The sequence below is a fragment of the Dermochelys coriacea genome, chromosome 25, assembly GCF_009764565.3.
Source record: "Dermochelys coriacea isolate rDerCor1 chromosome 25, rDerCor1.pri.v4, whole genome shotgun sequence".
Lineage (NCBI taxonomy): Eukaryota > Metazoa > Chordata > Testudines > Dermochelyidae > Dermochelys > Dermochelys coriacea.
Window position 1 is genome coordinate 16,231,976 of NC_050092.1, and position 21,066 is coordinate 16,253,041.

Sequence of the window (21,066 nt, forward strand, 5' to 3'; positions counted from 1 at the left end):
CAAGTGAAATACTTCATATCAATAGCCATCTGTAAAACATTTAAATATTAAAGAGAAAGCTACATGTGCATAAACATATTTATTTTTTTCATTTTAGCATGACACTAGCAGTCCCTTATTGATCACACCTCCTTCAGCAGAGGCTCACTGGGCCGTTAGGGTAAGTGTACAAGACAGTACATTTGAATCCATTCTTTAAATGTAAATTCTGTTTCTGGCAGCTGTGTTTGATAGAATAATTTTACCAAGAGAACATACTTCTTACTTTGGAACACCTTCCTTTATTGAAGCAGACATGTGAACGTTACACAGTACTGAATATGGATATTTGTATACTTCTATATTTAATACAAGTATTGTTGCAAGTCTCTGTCAGCATTTGGTATAATATTTGTAAGAAGCATTGTCCAGGACATGAGGGTTGTGCTCTAAGATTTTTATCTTCTGCCTATCTGCCAGAGTCAGAGCAAAAGGCACTTTGAGTTAATGTTTGATCTAAAGCAGTGGTTCTCAAAGCCAGTCCCCTGCTTGTTCAGGGAAAGCCCCTGGTGGGCCGGACCGGTTTGTTTACCTGCTGTATCCGCAGGTTCAGCCGATCGCGGCTCCCACTGGCCGCAGTTCGCTGCTCCAGGCCAATGGGGGCTGCTGGAAGCGCAGCCAGCACGTCCCTTGGCCCATGCTGCTTTCCACAGCCCCTATTGGCCTGGAGCGGCGAACCGTGGCCAGTGGGAGCCGCGATCGGCTGAACCTGCAGACGTGGCAGGTAAACAAACCAGTCCGGCCCGTCGGGGCTTTCCCTGAACAAGCAGCGGACCAGCTTTGAGACCCACTGATCTAAAGACAATGAAGCACTTCACCGATCCCATCCCCAAGTATTAGTTTGGAACTCGAACCCACGACCTTCTAAGATTATGATTTCTTTGGTGCCTGCTGTATGGTCTAATGAAAACAGTAATTTTTGCTACATATCCTATATTTATAACTTAATTTTCTAATTTTATGTTATAAATGTAAAATAGAATTTCTGCTTGTGGAAAATTTAAATGATCAAATCATTTAAATAAAGGTTTCTAGTTTGTATATTATATTATAACGTAGGAAGCAAAATCTTTGGAAGTAACACTTTTTTTAGTAGTGTAAATGATCTCTGAAAGTTTCATAACTTAAAATCTGGGCACCAGTATGTGAATCAAAATGCTTTGTCTTTCTAGAACATTAGAGAAATGTATATTGTAACCCAGTCCTGTAATTTCCAGAAAGCTTGTTTTCATACTGAGAAAAATAAGGTCCTAAAGCCCGTTCCATGAGTTTTACATCGAAATATTGCACAATGTTTGGGATATAGCATACAGGTGTGCGCTGGGAAATTAGGAAGTTAAAATGATAAATTACTGACCAGTCACGTAGTTTCTTGCAAGATTTAATTTTCGACACTCACACAGGCACACTTTTTTACTTATTCAGGCTATTTCTTACCAACTAGGTGGAAGAAAAAGCAAAGTTTGATGGTATTTTTGAAAGCCTTTTGCCAGTAAACGGTTTACTTTCAGGAGACAAAGTAAAACCAGTACTGATGAACTCAAAGCTACCTCTTGATATCCTAGGAAGGGTAAGTATGCGGCAAATTTTCCTAACCATTTTTTAATGTAACTTCTCTTTCTAGTGAAATTAAATATGTAATGTAACTGATCATAACAGCATTACTTTAAATGGAAGCAATAGTTCAGATCTAGGCCAAGATTTTTAAAAAATGGCTGCCTAAAGTTACGCTCTCTAAACCATTATTAAGACACTTAAATAAATAGTCCATTTAAAAGCAAAACAACAAAACAACTTGGCCCTAGGCTGGATCAGCTTAATTTGTCTTGTATTCTTTCAAGACCAAGAACTTGTTTGAAAAGCAAGTCAGTTTAAAAGGAAAGTGAATGCCTCTTGGTTAGAAAAGCTGTCCTCACCTAAGCAATAATGCCTTTTAGGGCATTATATCCTATTAGCTTTTTTTTCTAACTAGGAGCTATTAAACCAACTGTAAATATAAACTCCAGCTATCATGCATGTACTCTAGAACAAGTTGTTCTGTGAAAGCATCAGTAAACCAGGGGTTTTAAATAGAGTTGCATTGTACTTTTGTTACACATTCTGTACTATTTTTGAGCAATAGCTTTGAACTTCTGGGGCTCCCCTCACAAATATGAAATACATGCAGTAAATATCCCTAAACAGAAAAGGAGTACTTGTGGCACCTTAGAGACTAACAAATTTATTAGAGCATAAGCTTTCGTGAGCTTTTTCAGGGAGTTTCTTGAGCAAATGCTGTAGTTTCTTTTGGTAACCCTCAGTGGGATCAGAGGGTAATGGCTTGTAGAAAGTGGTGTTGGAGAGCTGCCTAGTAGCCTCTTGTTCATACTCCGACCTATTCTCCCTGAAAAAGCACAAGAACAAATCCGCACAGACACACCCCTGGAGCCCCGACCTGGGGTATTCTATCTGCTACCCAAGATCCATAAACCTGGAAATCCTGGACGCCCCATCATCTCAGGCATTGGCACCCTGACAGCAGGATTGTCTGGCTATGTAGACTCCCTCCTCAGGCCCTTCGTTACCAGCACTCCCAGCTATCTTCGAGACACCACCGATTTCCTGAGGAAACTACAGTCCATTGGTGATCTTCCTAAAAACACCATCCTAGCCACTATGGATGTAGAAGCCCTCTACACCAACATTCCACACAAAGATGGACTACAAGCCGTCAGGAACAGTATCCCCGATACTGTCACGGCTAACCTGGTGGCAGAACTTTGTGACTTTGTCCTGACCCATAACTATTTCACATTTGGTGACAATGTATACCTTCAAATCAGCGGCACTGCGATGGGTACCCGCATGGCCCCACAGTATGCCAACATTTTTATGGCTGACTTAGAACAACGCTTCCTCAGCTCTCGTCCCCTAATGCCCCTACTCTACTTGCGCTACATTGATGACATCTTCATCATCTGGACCCATGGAAAAGAAGCTCTTGAGGAATTCCACCATGATTTCAACAATTTCCATTCCACCATCAACCTCAGCCTGGACCAGTCCACACAAGAGATCCACTTCCTGGACACTACGGTGCTAATAAGCGATGGTCACATAAACACCACCCTATATCGGAAACCTACTGACCGCTATTCCTACCTACATGCCTCTAGCTTTCATCCAGATCATACCACTCGATCCATTGTCTACAGCCAAGCGCTACGATATAACCGCATTTGCTCCAACCCCTCAGACAGAGACAAACACCTACAAGATCTCTATCATGCATTCCTACAACTACAGTACCCACCTGCTGAAGTGAAGAAACAGATTGACAGAGCCAGAAGAGTACCCAGAAGTCACCTACTACAGGACAGGCCCAACAAAGAAAACAACAGAACGCCACTAGCCATCACCTTCAGCCCGCAACTAAAACCTCTCCAACGCATCATCAAGGATCTACAACCTATCCTGAAGGACGAGCCATCGCTCTCTCAGATCTTGGGAGATAGACCAGTCCTTGCTTACAGACAGCCCCCCAATCTGAAGCAAATACTCACCAGCAACCACACACCACACAACAGAACCACTAACCCAGGAACCTATCCTTGCAACAAAGCCCGTTGCCAACTCTGTCCACATATCTATTCAGGGGATACCATCATAGGGCCTAATCACATCAGCCACACTATCAGAGGCTCGTTCACCTGCGCATCTACCAATGTGATATATGCCATCATGTGCCAGCAATGCCCCTCTGCCATGTACATTGGCCAAACTGGACAGTCTCTACGTAAAAGAATGAATGGACACAAATCAGACGTCAAGAATTATAACATTCAAAAACCAGTTGGAGAACACTTCAATCTCTCTGGTCACTCGATCACAGACCTAAGAGTGGCTATACTTCAACAAAAAAGCTTCAAAAACAGACTCCAACGAGAGACTGCTGAATTGGAATTAATTTGCAAACTGGATACAATTAACTTAGGCTTGAATAGAGACTGGGAATGGATGAGTCATTACACAAAGTAAAACTATTTCCCCATGGTATTTCTCCCCCCCACCCCACCCCCCACTGTTCCTCTGATATTCTTGTTAACTGCTGGAATTAGCCTACCTGCTTGTCACCATGGAAGGTTTTCCTCCTTTCCCCCCCCTGCTGTGGGTGATGGCTTATCTTAAGTGATCACTCTCCTTACAGTGTGTATGATAAACCCATTGTTTCATGTTCTCTGTGTGTGTGTATATAAATCTCTCCTCTGTTTTTTCCACCAAATGCATCCGATGAAGTGAGCTGTAGCTCACGAAAGCTTATGCTCTAATAAATTTGTTAGTCTCTAAGGTGCCACAAGTACTCCTTTTCTTTTTGCGAATACAGACTAACACGGCTGCTACTCTGAAACCTATCCCTAAACAGTTTTTCTTTTTTCTTTTCTTTTATTTTCAGCCATATTCTTAACTATATACACTAGTCCACAGAGAAGTGTTCTGTGCCAGGGCCAAGTTTGGGTTCCAATTAGTTCAGCATCAGCCCCATCTCTCCTGAAATCTGCTTTCATTCTGACCATGAAAGACCACTTTCTTCTTTGACTTGATGTGAATGAAAAGTGATTTGTTTAATCTTGCACTTGAACATTATGCTGCACTTGGTGTTAAAAGGCTTCAGACTTTGTATTATTATTTATTTTTTGGTGATGTCTGGGCTCTATATAAATGAAACAGTCCTGCCCCAGATAGCTTATGGTTTAAATAGACAAGACAGATAAAGTGCAGGAAAGGAAACCGCCACAAGAAGATAAAGAGACTTGCTTAAAGTCACACAGCAATCTATGCCAGAGCTGGGAAACAGAGCCCACGTCTCCTGCATCCCCATCCTGTCTCCTATCCACTGTACCACACAGCCTCTCCATCATAATCATATTAGTTATGATGACATAGGCTGAAGTATAAGTGCTAGAGCAGATGAGACTTTGTATCCCTTTATGCCTCATCAGCCCCAAACATATACTTCCATGTGTATTACCATAACTAATATGATCTTCAGAAAATGCACCTCAAATTTCTAGAGGGCATTAACGTTCTTAATACATTTAGTGTTTTCTAACCTACTTATTAACTTATACTTTAATAAAATTTGTTGTAACATGTTCTTCATCTTTAATTTTTGTCAAATACTGTAGGTCTGGGATCTCAGTGATATTGACAAAGATGGACACCTGGACAAGGATGAATTTGCTGTGGTAGGTTTTAAATTCTGAATTCATTAAAAGTTTGACAAAGCAATGTATAGGTGTTATTGCTTCCTTGAACTTAGTCTTGAGCATTGCAAACTCCTCCTTTCTGGCTGCTCATTATTCACATTGTGCCCTACTCCAGATCATTCAAATTACAGCCACTAAAATGGTCTTCTTCCTTGAAACCCTCCTCTGGCTCTCCCTTGCCCAGAGTATCAAGTTTAAACGTTTTGTCCTGCATTCAAAGTCTTATACAGCTCTGCTCTGACCTGTATTTCTGATCTTGTCTCTTATCATGTTTACCTCCTTCTCCCTAGTATTTTGGACACTTACCATTGGAAACTTTTTGTTGTGTGTTCCTCTCTTCATTGGTATATTACAGATATTTTTACCTTTTGACTTTGCAGGCAATGCATTTGGTATATAGAGCTCTTGAGAAGGAGCCAGTTCCCTCAGTATTACCTCCCGCACTTATACCACCTTCCAAAAGAAAGAAGACGCCAGTTTTTCCTGGTGCAGTTCCTGTTCTTCCTGCAAGTCCTCCACCTAAAGATAGCCTTCGTTCTACCCCATCCCATGGCAGTGTAAACAGTCTGAATAGCACAGGAAGTTTGTCACCCAAACACAGCATCAAGCAAACACAGGTACATGTCTCATGTTAATTTTTATATCCTTTGCGATGAACTGTGCAAAACAGTGAAATGACTTTTTGCTGGATCACTTTTCTTTCCAAGGAAAACACTTTTTTGAGAGAAAGTATTTTATGTTTTGAAAACAAATGATGTCACAGGATGTGGGGAGAGCTGAATGTTAAAGGGTGAATTCTCTTTCAGTATGAATCTTACTGGCATGATCAGTAGGTTGGGCTCACAAAAGTGGGAGCTTGTCCCTGCATCAGCCCTAGCAGCAGTGTAGGGATGAATGTGCGCCCAGGACTCCAGTATGGATCTCCTGAGTTACAATGAAGAGTACTGTCAATAAGCACACCTGTCTGGGGTGTTAGTAAGTGTGTATATATAAGTAGGAAGAATGTACCCAGTTTATGAACATTCTGTTTCTCAGTATTCGTGAGATGGTCACATACAATATTAATCTTGATACGTTACTGAAGTGAAGGGAAATGTCAGTGGACTGATTATAAGCTTGATCCTACAATATATTGTGCACCCCTCAGTTTCTGTGGGCATTGAGGGTACTCAGCATTATGCACAGGTGAGCCCTCAGTATATTAATAAAGGTTGTGTTTGGTTTTGGCTAAAGTAACAAAACCTTTTTGTTTTTTAGCCATCTGTGAATTGGGTGGTACCACTGTCTGATAAGGTGCGATACGATGAAATTTTCTTAAAAACTGATATGGACATGGATGGCTATGTGAGCGGACAAGAAGTGAAGGATATATTTATACACTCAGGGTTGTCTCAGAATCTTCTAGCACATATATGGTAAGAATTCATCATTAGTTGTTTTGATTTTGCTTTCATTTGATTTTTTTTAGCTAGTTGGCTCTAGGAAATAGCATTTTTCATCCAGAAATGTGATACTAACAATCCCCTTGTTGACTGCCACTGCTATTCTTCTTCATAGCTGTAGGGCTTCTTTTACCATACTATCTCAACAACATTTCATACATTTATAAGTAAGGATAAATTCTCTCAAGGAGAACAACCAAATCAATTTTCTTCCCTTCCTCTCATATTCAGATTAAAGCTGCTTATTTGATGGGATAACAAGCCTTATGGATGGGTGGAATCAAATGTGATATATCTTGACTTTAGTAAGGCTTTTAATACTATCTCACATAACCGTCTCATAAACAAACTAGATAAATGTGGCTTGCATGAACCTATTATAAGGTGGGTGCACACAAGTGGCTGGAAAACCATACTAAGAGTAGTTATCAATTGTTCACAATCAAGCTGGAAGAGCATACTGAGTGGGGTCCCAGAGGGATCTGTTCTGTATTCAGTTCTATTCAATATCTTCATAAAGGATTTGAATAATGGCAAAGAGAGTACACTTGTTAAATTTGTGAATGATACCAAGCTGGGAGGGGTTCCAAATGCTTTGGAGGACAGGATTAGAATTAAAAATTATTTTAACAAACTGGAGAAATGGTTTGAATTAAATAGGATGAAATTCAATAAGGAGAAATGCAAACTACTACACTTAGGAAGTAATAATCAACTGAACAAACAAAATGGAAAATGACTGGCTAGGAAGGAGTACTGCAGAAAAAAATGTGGGGTTATAGTGGGTCACAAACTAATATGAGTCAACAATGAAATACTGTTGCAAAAAAAGCAAAAGTCCTTCTGAGATGTATTAGTAGGAGTGATATAAGCAAGACATGAGCAGTAATTCTTCAATGCTTATTAGCATTGATAAGGCTTCAACTGGAGTCTTTTTGCGAATACAGACTAACATGGCTGCTACTCTGAAACTGGAGTATTGTGTCCAGTTCTAAAAGCCACACTTTGGGAAGGATGTGGGCAGATTGGAGAAAGTCCTGAGGAGAGCAACAAAAATTATTAAAGGTTTAGAAAACATGATGTACGAGAAAAGATTTATAAAATTGAGTTTCTTTAGTCTGGAGAAGAGAAGATTGAGGAAGGACATCCATGGCTATTAGCCAGGATGAGTAAGGAATGGTATCCCTAGCCTGTTTGTCAGAGGGTGGAGATGGATGGCAGGAGAGAGATTACTTGATCATTACCTGTTAGGTTCACTCCCTTTGGGGCACCTGGCATTGGCCTCTGTCGGTAGACAGGATACTGGGTTGGATGGACCTTTGGTCTGACCCAGTATGGCCATTCTTATGTTCTTATGACATAAGTCTTCACGTATAAAAGGTTGTTATAAGAGGAGGGTGATAAATTGTTCTTAACCACTGAGGACAGGACAAGAAGCAATGGACTTAAATTGCAGCAAAAGAGATTTAGGCTAGACATTAGGAAAAACTTCCTAACTGTAAGGGTAGTTAAGCACTGGAGCAAATTGTCCAGTGAGGTTATGGACTCTCTGTTATTGGAGGTTTTGAAGAACTGGTTAGACAAACACCTATCAGGGATGATCTAGATAATACTTAGTCCTGCCTGGACTAGGTGACCTATGAAGTTCCCTTCCAGTCCTACATTTCTATGATACTATGATTCTACTTGGAAGGCATTCAGAGAGATCTATGAAACTTTGAAAACATAACCCTCCTTATCAAGTCTCTGTAATGGTGGCATAAGTGAAATCAGTACTCGTATTATATAAGCTATTCCATGAATGGGGAACATTTTAGCAGTCCTATCACTCAACTGGCTAAAAAGTCAAATGCATTTTTTCCAAGAAAACGATGTTTCATTCAGCTAAGTGCATCTAATAAAACATTCATAGCTCAGTGTGTAGAACTTTTCTACTGAGGAAATGGGCTCTGATGAGGCCGAAACAATAAAATTATATGCATCTCAGATTTCATTGTATTAATAATAGTTGTTTGGTTTATAACACATTTTGACTTATGATAAGAATAACCAATTTCTAACAGGGCATTGGCAGACACAAGACAGATGGGAAAGCTAAGCAAAGATCAGTTTGCACTAGCCATGTATTTCATTCAACAGAAGGTCAGTAAAGGGATTGATCCTCCACAGGTGTTGTCCCCAGATATGATCCCTCCTGCAGAGAGGAATACTCCCATACAAGTAAGTAATTGGTTATTAATAAATATATTGCTCTACTGGACCAATATGTGCTTTGAAAGTAACTAGCTTTGAGAGCTGTTAATTTTTTATTTATATTTTGTAACACATTGAATTGTTGAATCTTTAACTTGCAAGAATGTTTGTCTATCTTCTGTTTATAACTGAGTTCCAGATTTCAAAAAATGCTTCATAAATTGCAAAAATTCATATTAAATGAGTTGTCCGTTACCTTGGTAGCTTTCAAAAATATGAGGCCAATTTCACAATTACCAGAGGGAATCCTACCTGGTGCCTGGAAAAATTCCAGTTTAAAATTTGTATTAAAAAATATATCTTTCATCACAAAAGTGGTGGTGATAGAAAGAAGGGTAGAGGGAGTGGGAGCAAAATGAAAGACACAGTCAAGCAAATAGACAAGGGCAAAGGTTTTTCTGTCAGGACAGAGAGGAAAGAGTATATCTTGTAGATATTGTGGAGGAAGAAGTGGCATGATTTGGACACAGCCTAGATTTTGCAGACTCAGAGAAAGAGGAGAAGTTAAAGATATCTACCAGGTTGCGAGCCTGAGCACAGGAATGATAGAGGTATTGTCAAACAATGAGAGAGAACAGAGGACTGGGGGAAGTGCTTTGGAGTGAAAACAAATTCAATTTTGGCCACATAAAATTTAACAGTGAGACATCTGGCAGTGTCATGAGATAGAAAGAGACTGAGAGATGGGATTGGAGGAAGGCGAGTGTGAAGTGGAGGTAGATTTATTTATTATTTGTGTTGCAGTAGCACCTTCAAGCGCCAGCCAGGGACCTTGGCCCAGTTTTGCTAGGCACAGTACACACACAATATAAAGAGAGTCCCTTCCCAAAAGAGTTTACAATCTTAGCATACAATGAGAGGCAATGGGTGGAAAAAATAAACAAGTGGAGGGGAGGGGAGTGACTGGCGAAAAGACGGTACAGTAGAACTTCAATTTTATAAACACTAATCATACCAGCACCAGTGATACAAACCATTTTTCCCTAGAGAGGGGAAAAAAAATCCCACATAATGTAAATGAATGTCAATGAAGAACAAGTTGACAGCCCTTCACATTCCAGTGCCTTCAGTGCACTGGAAATCACTTCGCTATGGTTTGAAAGATAAAAAGAAGGCAATGCACTGTATCATAGTGTACTTGTGCACCATATCTACTGTAATTATCAGATGTTAAATTTTATGAATTTTTCAGTATTATGAATTCCTCAATCCACAGTTAGTTTGTAAAATAGGGGTTGTACTGTAATTGAAATGAATGTCTATGAAATCCATGTGAGTGGATGAGGTCACTCAGAAGTAGGGAATAAAGGGCGAGAAAGAGTGAGGCAAGGACAGAACCTTGTGGCAATGTTCTCTATGTAAGCTGTGCAGCCATGCTGCTCACGTCTCCTGTGTGCAGCTTCAGCAGGGATGTGGTGCGGCCCTTTAAGAACCCACTTTGCTCATTACCCCCGTTTTGATGATGAGGTGCATACAGTCCTATTTATTCCCTACAAGGGGAGTGGAAGCCCTTCAGGTCTTTGGGGCACGCTTCAGGACACCCATTACATATGAGCTCAGGTGAGGGGCCTGGCCAGGCTCTGCAGCGCCAGCCCAGGTCAGTGTAGGTTCTGGAGCTGTGGTCTGACATGGTCAGAGCACGCATGCGCACGCACATACACACACACACACACACCTTGCCTGGCAGTTGGTTTCCAGGAATGCAGTCATTCCTGCTGCTGAAAGGCAGCAGAGGAGGGAGCTGCAGACTGGGCCCTTTTATGCGAGTGCCCAAGGATGAGGGAGGGGGAGGGGGTGTCTGAAACCACCAACCCAGGGGAGGTGTGTCTGACATCACTTCCTGCCCACCCCACATGCCTGACCAGGCTCCTAAGGCTGCTTCAGAGTGAATCCACGTACAGGAACTACTAGTGGGTGCTACTGGGGATGAACCACCAAGGAGTAGCCCCCCCTGAACACCTTTCACTCCCCAACACACGTTTACATACATATACACACACACACAATTCCCCTCCCCCCTCATACACGCTACTCACTTTAAAAATAAAAAAAGTATAAGTTTGCCCAAGGCCAAAAATACAGTGCTTCATGAAGGTGGTAGCTTGCTTAGTTTAGGGGGGGAAAAAAAAAAAAAAAGCACAGTGAACATTGCTTCTGGGAGTCCTACAAAAAATGGGAAATGAGAGAAGGATCCCAAAATAGATCCTCCTCCTACTTCTCTGGACTTTTCTTGATGTATGAGGAGAGGTCAGCATCGCAGACACTATAGGAGGACAAGGTGTCAGGTGACACGCATCTTTAGGAAATCATAAATGATGACTAGGCATCAAATAAACAGATGGCAGCTCACTTTTTTGCATTATAGTACAGCTAAACAGAAGAGCTCTGAAATAGGGTATATTTTTCTGTCTGCATGCTCATCTTACAGCATAATAGTTAAGCTTTCTTGTTTAAATATTTATTTTTATATTTATTTGAAACCCTTTCCCTTTTTTAACTGGTTTGAATGAAATGGACTTCCTAATGAGTTGACCTGAAATGTAGGAAGTGGCCGTGCTGAGCATTGAGACAGAAAGGGAAAAACTCAGCAAAGGAGGAGTGAATACTGAATTTGAAGGTCTTGTAGAGCTAATAATCGAAACATGAATTATAGCTCTGAATGAAATCTGAGATTAAGAATTTTACACAGATGCCACAAAGGAAGAAGTCCTACAAGATGAACAGAAAACTGTCAGAGAAACAGCTGGGATGAAGAAACCAGAAAAATGTTAAATCCTGTCTTAAGAAATTAGAAGACCAGTAAAGAAAATAAGGGAATTTGAGAAGTTGACATTAGAACCAATATGAAATAGATGGACCTGTGCAAGACAATGAAAATAACATAGGAATTGCCAAAGCAGATCAGATCAATGATTGAGTTAGTCTGGTGTCCTGTCTCTGAATGTGGCAGTACTAGATGCTTTTCTTGAAAGTACAAAATCCTGGTAATGGGAGAAATGATTTCCTAATTCCTGGCAATTAATGGCTTATTCCCTGAAGCATGTGGGTAACCCTTATGCCTTTTAAATATTAGTGGAATGAGCTGTATTAATAATACTCTGCATTATTCACATAAATGTCTAATTATTTTCTAAATCCCACTATGCTTTTTATCTCAATAGCTTGTAGCAGTGAATTCTACAGGTGGTCAAAGCATTGTGTGTTTCCGGAATTGTAGGGGGAAAATTTCCTTTTATCTGTTTCAAATGTATTTCACCTTTCATCTATGGGCCTCCTTGACACTCACATTGCCCTCGTCCAATGCATACAATGCATTTGTCATGTCACCACTTATAATTTTTTCTGTAAATGAAATAGTCTTAATCTTTTCATTCTCTCCCCAAATGGAAATCTTTCCAGGCCTGTGACCATTTTTGTTTCCATTCTCTGAAGCTCTTCTATTTCTCCTATATCCTTCTTCTGTAGACTCTGTCAGGTTACTTGACCCCTGTAGGAACTGAGATCTCAGCGCTAACAGAAATGCGTCGTGTGAGTAATTCAACACTCCCAAAGAATGCAAATTTGTTTGTGTAGTCCAGTTGTAACTTTGAGTTCTTTATTTCTGTCTCTTTCCCCATCTCTTCAGCACTAGTGCCCTATGACACCTAACAGTGTGATGATGTCATTACAATCTGAACCTGCCACTTCTGGCTGTTTACCCAGTGGTATGAGCTCCTTCAGCAATCTGAGATCCATTAATTTTTCAAGCACTTGTTTTGACAGGTAGCTCAATGTTGGCATATTAAATTACTAGGTCCGTAATTTACATTAAATTGCTGCCAATAAATATACCCTGGTGCAAGAATCTTAAAATTTCCCACTCATTCTTTAATTCATTGCTTCATATTTTTGATTTGCTATGTTTGTAGTTAAATGTAGCATGAAAAAAACTGCACCTTATCTGAGTGTAGTGTATTAACTTTTTGTTCATGTTGATTAGTGAGCTGTATTTGTCTAAGGCCTTGTCTCTACATGGCCACTTACAGTGCTGAAACTTTCTTCGCTCAGGGGTGTGAAAAAACTGCTGAGCAATGCAAGTTTCAGTGCTGTAAAGTGGCAGTCTCCGTGCATATTTGTACTTAGAAAATATGAGTAGTGTTAGAGAACAGGGAACTGTTGTCTAGTAACTCTAAGAATTAGTATCTAGGTTTTCCTTACGCTCACCTGACCCCAACTAAACATACATGCCAAAGGATCCCTCATCTTCCCAAAGTAGGGTCTTAAGATGTTAAATCATGTAAGTTGGGAACTCAGGTCACCTATTCCTTCATTCTGAGTTGCTAATTTCTGCTAAAAAAAAAAAAAAAAAAATCACATTTTGTGTTTAAAAAGAAAAAAAGCCCATTTTTCTCATCATAATCGTTAGAAGCCTTTTGCAGTGTATTGTTTAAAAATATAGTTAAATACTGTAGATGTCCTGATTGTCAAACAGACAATGAAAGCTGAGAGGATTCGGTTTACAGTTCTCTCTCAAATACTGTCACTTTTCAGAGGAATAGAAATGCTGATTTTAATTCCACTTAAGGCCAAATCTTGAGGTCCTTCCTCAGTGAACATTTAATGAGCATTTCCTTGCTTAAGAAGTGAGAGAGAACTTTTGAATCTGGCCCCTTAACTTCCAATATACTCTGTGTTTGGTGATGAATACCTGACACTGTAACTTCTACAATCTTGGCCACACTGAAATCAACACAAAAACTCCTGTTGACTTCAGTGGGACCAGGGTTTCACCCATGAGTTTTAATCCTATGTCTTGAGCAAGTCCCTTAACTTCTCTGTGCCTCAGTTAACTCATCTGCTAAAGGGGATAAATGATACTCTTCTACCCCACAGAGAATTGTGAGGCTTGCTCATTTGTTGTTGCAAAATACTTTGTGTTCTCTGATAGAAGGTGTAGAGAAGTGTAAAGTGAGGGGTGGATCCTGTGTCCTCAATCTTTGCCCAGAATGCATTCCTGTTCTTAATTTGGCTTCCTTTATAATGGAATATTTTGATTTCTTACAGGATAGTTCAAGTTCTGTTGGATCAGGAGAATTTACAGGGGTGAAAGAACTCGATGATATTAGTCAAGAGATTGCACATCTGCAGAGGTAAATATAGTGGACTGTTAAAGTTTAGTATTCTGAACCTGGGAAATGGAGGATTTTCCTCACTAATGATGGCTCTTAACAAATTTCATAAGAGTTTCTAACCGCTGCGCCCTCCAAAAAAGAGGAAACCTTACATTTATTGGTTCCATAGATTCTTGTTTTTTAAAAAAAGTGCGTGTGTGTGTGTATATCTGGTACAATCAAAAATAGGATCCCATCACGTTTTATATAGCTGAACCCAATTGTTCACTGAATTTTTTTATTTATAGACAGAGTAGTTCATTCTGATATGTCACTCTGAGGTAAGTAAAGTAAATTTTGCACAAACTAAAACCTTCCTTTTCATTTAAATGGAACCATTGAATCCCTGATTAGTAGAACAGTTTCAGTATTACTTCCCTTTTGGTACTGGTGATTATTACTTCCATTGGTCCTATATTGTCTCTTGAACGTAACAGTTCAGGAGCCTTATCTGGCTGTCATTGACATTAATGATAACTCCCACTGATTACACTGAGAGCAGGAGCAGTGCCTAGAAAGTTTACTTGGAGTCTAGGTGAGAAGACTGATTGTGGGGCAAATCAGTCTTTCAATATGAAAAAGAATATTTCTTAATTACTTCTTGAAAGAATGTAGGATTGCTTTTTCTTCTTGCATTGTTTACAAAAGAACATTTAATTGATTTTTTGTAAAATACTGTCTTATTTTAATTGTATCAGTCATGTGAATGTTTTCCCTACAGGGAAAAGTATTCACTAGAGCAGGACATTAGAGAAAAGGAAGAATCAATTAGACAGAAAACCAATGAAGTTCAGGTAAAAACTCTGGATTATTATTAATGACATTTCTTTAAAATTCTGCAGGATGCACCATCCATGTTTTGAACAGTTGTTTGTTTGTTTTTTGTTCTCCCTCTCTTCCTCCCCCCCTCACTACTTCCTTTATGAATTCATCTCGGTAATGTTTATTCTGACACTTGGGGAATAACTTGTAGCAATGATTTCATTTTTCTGTGCACTGTAGAAAATATTTTGTTTTGATTCTGGTTAGTGTAAAATGAAGATAGTATAGACTATAATAGAAACTGTTTCTCTATGTTAATGCTTCATTAATACAGTTTAAACAACATTGTGAAGGTATCCATCTAAATACTGAAATTCATGTTCTCAAAATGATATATAATAGGCTTAGAATAGCTGAAATTCTTGTCTTCTGAGACTCTTCCCCCATTGCCTGGACTTTGATTTGTTATAGTAGATTACTCCTGAGTGCTGAAGTGCTGGCAGGTTTGGGGTTTTTTTGATCTGTTTACAAAAAGCACTGAAACCTTTGAGTGGGGGAAATGCTATAGGCAACACAGGCAGGTTGACTTGGGGTTTGCCTACTTCAGTATGTCTCTTTAAGCTTAACCGCTTGTCACAGGACATCAGTTAAGTGTAGTCTATAATGTTATGGATCTTTTTTCAGGAACTGCAAAATGATTTAGACAGAGAAACAAGTAACTTGCAAGAACTGGAAGCTCAGAAACAAGATGCTCAAGACCGTCTAGATGAAATGGACCAGCAGAAAGCCAAACTGAAAGATATGCTAAATGATGTGAGGCAGAAATGCCAGGAAGAAACACAGATGGTGAGTGTGTATTAATTCTGGAGGTGATCATGCATATTGCATCTTTTATTGGGGATTATGCTCTTAATCACCTATACCATACAAATATATGCAGGTTCAGAAAAGGGCTTTATTAACTTGAATAGCTTTTCTAATAGTCATTAATATTTGAGTACCATACAATACATGAAAAACATGGTCCCGCTCCACAGGAACTACTGTCATTGGGCAGTGATGCAGGTAGTGGCAATGTTTATGAAAGATTATCATACTGGTGTTTCAGGAGAGAAATATGTTTTGAGGAGAGATACAGTAAAGAGAAGTTACTTTTTTGGTGCATGAAAGAGGTGTGTGGGGTTGGAGTTCCAACATGGGGGAACAGCATGGAAGAAGATACAAAAAGTTAAGAGGCAAGAGGAAGGTGGTTCAGAGGGCGGAATTAGGAGAAAGGGTAGGGTGGAGCAAAGGGAGGGGGAGTTTAAGGGAATGAGAGACGTTAATTGAGTTCTTTGCATCCGTCTTCACTGCAGAGGATGTGAGGGAGATTCCCATACCTGAACCATTCTTTTTAGGTGACCCATCTGAGGAACTGTCCCAGATTGAGGTGTCAGTAGAGGTGGCTTTGATTAAATTAAATTGATAAATGGAAATAAGTTGCCAGGCCCTAAAGGAGTTCTAAAGGAACTCAAACATGAAATTGCAGAACTACTGACTGTGGTATGTAGCCTATTGCTTAAATCAGCTTTTAGACCAGATGACTGGAGGTAATTAATATACCGCCTATTTTTTAAAAAGGCTTCAGAGGCAATCCTGGCAAGTACAGGCTGGTAAGCCTAACTTCAGTACCAAGCAAATTGGTTGTAACTATTGTAAAAAAACCAGTATTCTCAGACAGGTAGATGAATGCAGTATGTTGGGGAAGTGTCATGCCTCATCAATCTATTAGAATTCTCTGAGGGCATCTGTCATGCTGTCTTAAATGGCTTACCACTGTGAGTGCCGAACTCAGGACAGACTGTCAGAAAACAGGGCAGACACCTCAAACTGGTGGAATATTCTATAATTAGATTTCACCACGTCAGTAACAAACGTGAACTCCTGATCACTATATTAGTCTTACCATGGAGTCACAGACAGTCCCCATAGGCTCTCCTGCCAATCTTGCCATCCAGACAAACTGCACTTTGTGATGGAAGGTTATTAAAACCAAAAACCACATCAGATTAGGTTACTCCTAATCCAAAAGAATTGGTCACTTACTTCAGATCAAATTGGTACTCTGGATCTGACCAAAAACAAAGCTGAAGTCAATTTCTCTAGTAAACTAACTAAAGGTTTATTAGCTAAGAAAAAGGGATGAGAGTTATTGAGAGGTTAAGCAGGTAAAGTACATTAACAGGTGAGTCCAAGTTTGTAAATCCAAAATGTTAACAGAGTTGTTGTAATCTGCTAGATTTCTAAAAGTTCCTCAGGCATACCAAGTGGAATTCTGGAGATGTCTGTCCTCTTATTCACCATTCCACACTGTTAGAATCCAAAGCAGTCCAGAGATACCTGATTATTCCCTGAATCCATTCTTATAGCTGTTTTCCCCAGAAAGGAATCTGGAAAGTGTCTCCACCACAGCATAGGCTTTTTCTTTGTTGACTAAATGCAGACTGAGTCTGTGGATTTCCCATTGTTGAACACAATGACCCATGCTTTGAAGCTTCTTCATTTACAGTTCCAAGGTGCCAGTCCGGTTTGATGGGCAATCCAATTACAAAGATATGCATAGTGCATTTAGCTATAACAATCCAAACAATCTTTCATTAGTTTTCATGCAGTTTACACATCAAGTAAATTCTCACAAACATACACTTTTTTGATCTAAAGTTAATTAAATATGAGGTATGTTTAATGTAATGTGATACTAAACTACAGGTTACAAATATGTGAAGACAATAACATTAACTTTTTTTTGATATCCACACACAATTATCCTCGTTTTGATTTGAGCTGATCTGTCAGCATCACAGTGTCAACAAGCATATGGATAAGGGTGATCCAGTGGATATAGTGTGCTTGGATTTTCAGAAAGCCTTTGACAAGGTCCCTCACTGCAGGCTCTTAAGCAAAGTAAGCAATCCTGGAATAAGAGGAAAGGCCCTTTTATGATCACTAACTGATTAAAAGATAGGAAGGAAACAAAGGGAAGGAAGGGATCTGTACTGGGACAGGTGCTGTTCCACATATTCATAAATGATCTGGAAAAAGGGGGTAAACAGTGAATTCACAAAGTTTGCAGATGATACAAAATTACTCAAGATAGTTATGCCCAAAGATGACTGCAAAGAATGACAAAGGGATCTCTCTAAACTGGGTGACTGGGCAAGAAAATGGCAGAGGAAATTCAACTTAGATAAATGCAAAGAAATGCACATCGGGAAACATAATCCAAACTATACATTCCAAATGATGGGTTCTAAATTAGCTGTTACCACTCAAGAAAGAGATCTTGGACTCATTGTGGATCTACTCAATGTCCAGCAACAGACTAAAGATCTAACAGAATGTTAGGAACCATTAGGCAGGGGATAGATAATAAAGCTGAAAATATCATAATGCCACTTAATAAATCCATGGTATGCCCACATCTTGAAAAGTGGGTGCAGTTCTGGTCACCCCTTCTCAAAAAATATATATTAGAAATGGAAAAGTACAGAGAAAGGAAACAAAAATGATTAGGGGTATGGAGAAGCTTCCAGCTTTCTTCATATGGGACTGTTCAGCTTGAAAAAGAGATGATTGAAAGGAGGATATGAGAGAGGTGTTTAAAATCATGAATGGTTTGGAGAAAGCAAATAAGGAAGTATTATTCACCCCTTCACATAATACAAAAACTAGGGGGCACCAAAGGAAATTAATAGGCAGCAGGTTTAATACAAACATAAGGAAGTACTTCTTCACATAACACACAATCAACCTGTGGAATTTGTTGCTGGGGGTGTTGTGAAAGCCAAAAGTATAACTGGGTTAAAAAAAAAGTTAGATCACTGCATAGAAGCTAGGTCCATCCGTGGCGGTTAGCCAAAATGGTCAGGGACAAAACCCCATGCTCTGGGTGTCCCTAAATCTCTGACTGCCAGAAGGTGGGACTGGATGACATAGTATGGATCACTATAATTGTCCTGTTCTATTCATTTCCTCTGAAGTGTCTGGCAGTAGCCAGTGTTGGAGATCGTGCACTAACAGGTCCCCATGGACAATTAATTCACACCCCAGCTTGCTGAAAGCTAAATGTTTGTGTAAACAAGCCCTAAGACTAGAGGAAGTCATTGAAGAGACTGAAGGTGGTGAGTGATCTAGTCTGTGATCAGGAGAACGAACATTTTAGCAGAAGCATTTTGAATAGTCTGGAGGGTGAGTGGCTGAGACAAGGTGCTAGGAAGCCAAAGAGGAGGAGAAGTCAAGGCAGTAACCAAGATGTAGACAAATGAAGAATATCAGACAAGTTAAGAAGATCAGTTTTTGCCATGTTGAGCTTGAGATGCGACAGTCCATCTGCATGCGGAGATGTTAGAAAGGCACAGGTGATGAGTATAGATTGTGGTAGAGAAGCGGATTAGGATGTCATCAGCACAGAGATGACATCAGTCTGTAGAAGTGGATAATCCAAGGTTGACCACCTTGTTCTGTGCACTGTAGGAATTGCTTAAAAAAATTAGTTTTATCTCTTCTTAAAACAGTCTGGCTGTTCCATTGAGACAGTGTCATCATATGCCTATTCAATATCTTTTTGGCTGATAATGTTGCATTGATTATTTTTTTTTAAAATATCTGGATCAAGTATCTAGCTATCTGAGGAGTCCAGCATACTCTGTCTCCATGTTCTGGGAGAAGAGACTCTTCCAAAAGAATATTAACTCTCATTAATGTCTAAAGTTTCAGGTCCTTTAGGTAAACATGTGAACATGCTGATCTTTTAATGATAACAGTTTTAAAAAACAAAACAAAACCCTAAATATGTACTGATTCATGGTGCACACCTCCCTATCACTTTCCCATCAGTTTATTTAGTAGTCACTTGTGACCTTTATTTCCATTTTAGTAGCTTATTTAACTCTTTGCCTAGTCATTTGTATTGTTCTTGGATGCTGCTGGAAGGTGTTAGCACGTATACATCTATTTTGTTATTCTTTTACCTGTGATGGATAAATAAATGGAGAAGAAAAGAAATACAGCAAGATAATAATGTTCCGGTGCTCTTGTTCAGTTGGGTAACTTATTTTACTGGTAGCTTAAAATTGCAGGAAGTATTTATTTGATGCAGTCAGTAGTTTCAAACATCAGAATTTGTGTTTCAGTTCTATGTTAGTCTGATGAAAATACAGATAAGTGAACTTCTTTAATATCCTGACAAACAGGAAAAGGTTAATTCAAAAGTGGGAAGTAGGAATAAGCAATAATATTCCTCTTGTCTTGTGGACTCTGTCAACATTTACAAGTTGCCTAACTAGATATTATTCATGTTAGAGGTGAAAATGCCAGTTTTAGAGGAACCAGGCTCAAAGCTGAGAAGTTTGATTTTGAGTCTTTTAAAGTTTCAATACAGAAAATGTTTAAGGTACATTATTGTAATGACTAACGTTTTAAGTTTGCTTGTTCATTTATAACATTATTTCAGTATAGTCAACATGTTGTCTTTTTATAGAAACTCAGTATGATTGGTTGTGACACTACACGACAGGGAAGCACCCTGTAACCCCCATATTCCTCATTTATATATAATTGTGATATTGCATATAAAGCACGCCATGTAAGACATCAGGGGAAAGGTTATGATCATGCTGTAAGTTGGGGAATTGGCCAGATATTAGTTCTCCGTAGAAAACAGCAAGGAAAGTAACCAATGCCTGGGTGGGTGTCAAACAACCATCAACAGCCACTGTCCATCAAGGGGGTTGCAATTTAACGACTCACCTGCATAAGGCCACCCCCGGGGAATTGCTCAACCTTGCCTGGGGACTCAGAAATGTCCACCAAACATGCCTAGACTTTGTTCTCCAGCACATGGACTAAGGGTATAAAATAGAACACAGTGGCCCCATGCTTGTCCTTTTCTCCTACCCCCACTTATGCCGCAAGCAACAAGGACACTCAGAAGACTAAAGACTCAAACAGAGGAGACTGGCCCAGGTTTCAAAGGTAAAACCTGTGCACTATGAACTGCAATATCCAGTGGGGTGAGAAACAGCTTAAATCTAGATGTTGCCCAGTCTAATAAGGTTGAGAGTGTAGACTGCATGCTTGTATTTTATTTATTTTGGTAACTAACTCTGACTTTTCACTTATAATCACTTAAAATCT

The 21,066-nt window shown here is 39.5% G+C and overlaps 1 protein-coding gene across 1 annotated transcript in view; it reads left to right on the forward strand.

Annotated features, from left to right (window-relative positions):
• The window catches only part of EPS15L1 (epidermal growth factor receptor pathway substrate 15 like 1), an 86,799-nt gene that overhangs the window by 14,953 nt on the left and 50,780 nt on the right, over positions 1-21,066 (forward strand). Inside the window, 9 exon segments of the mRNA XM_038384494.2 lie at positions 98-160; positions 1,484-1,609; positions 5,205-5,264; positions 5,666-5,902; positions 6,543-6,700; positions 8,791-8,947; positions 14,024-14,109; positions 14,852-14,924; positions 15,577-15,738. Coding sequence (XP_038240422.1) covers positions 98-160; positions 1,484-1,609; positions 5,205-5,264; positions 5,666-5,902; positions 6,543-6,700; positions 8,791-8,947; positions 14,024-14,109; positions 14,852-14,924; positions 15,577-15,738 — 1,122 coding nt within the window.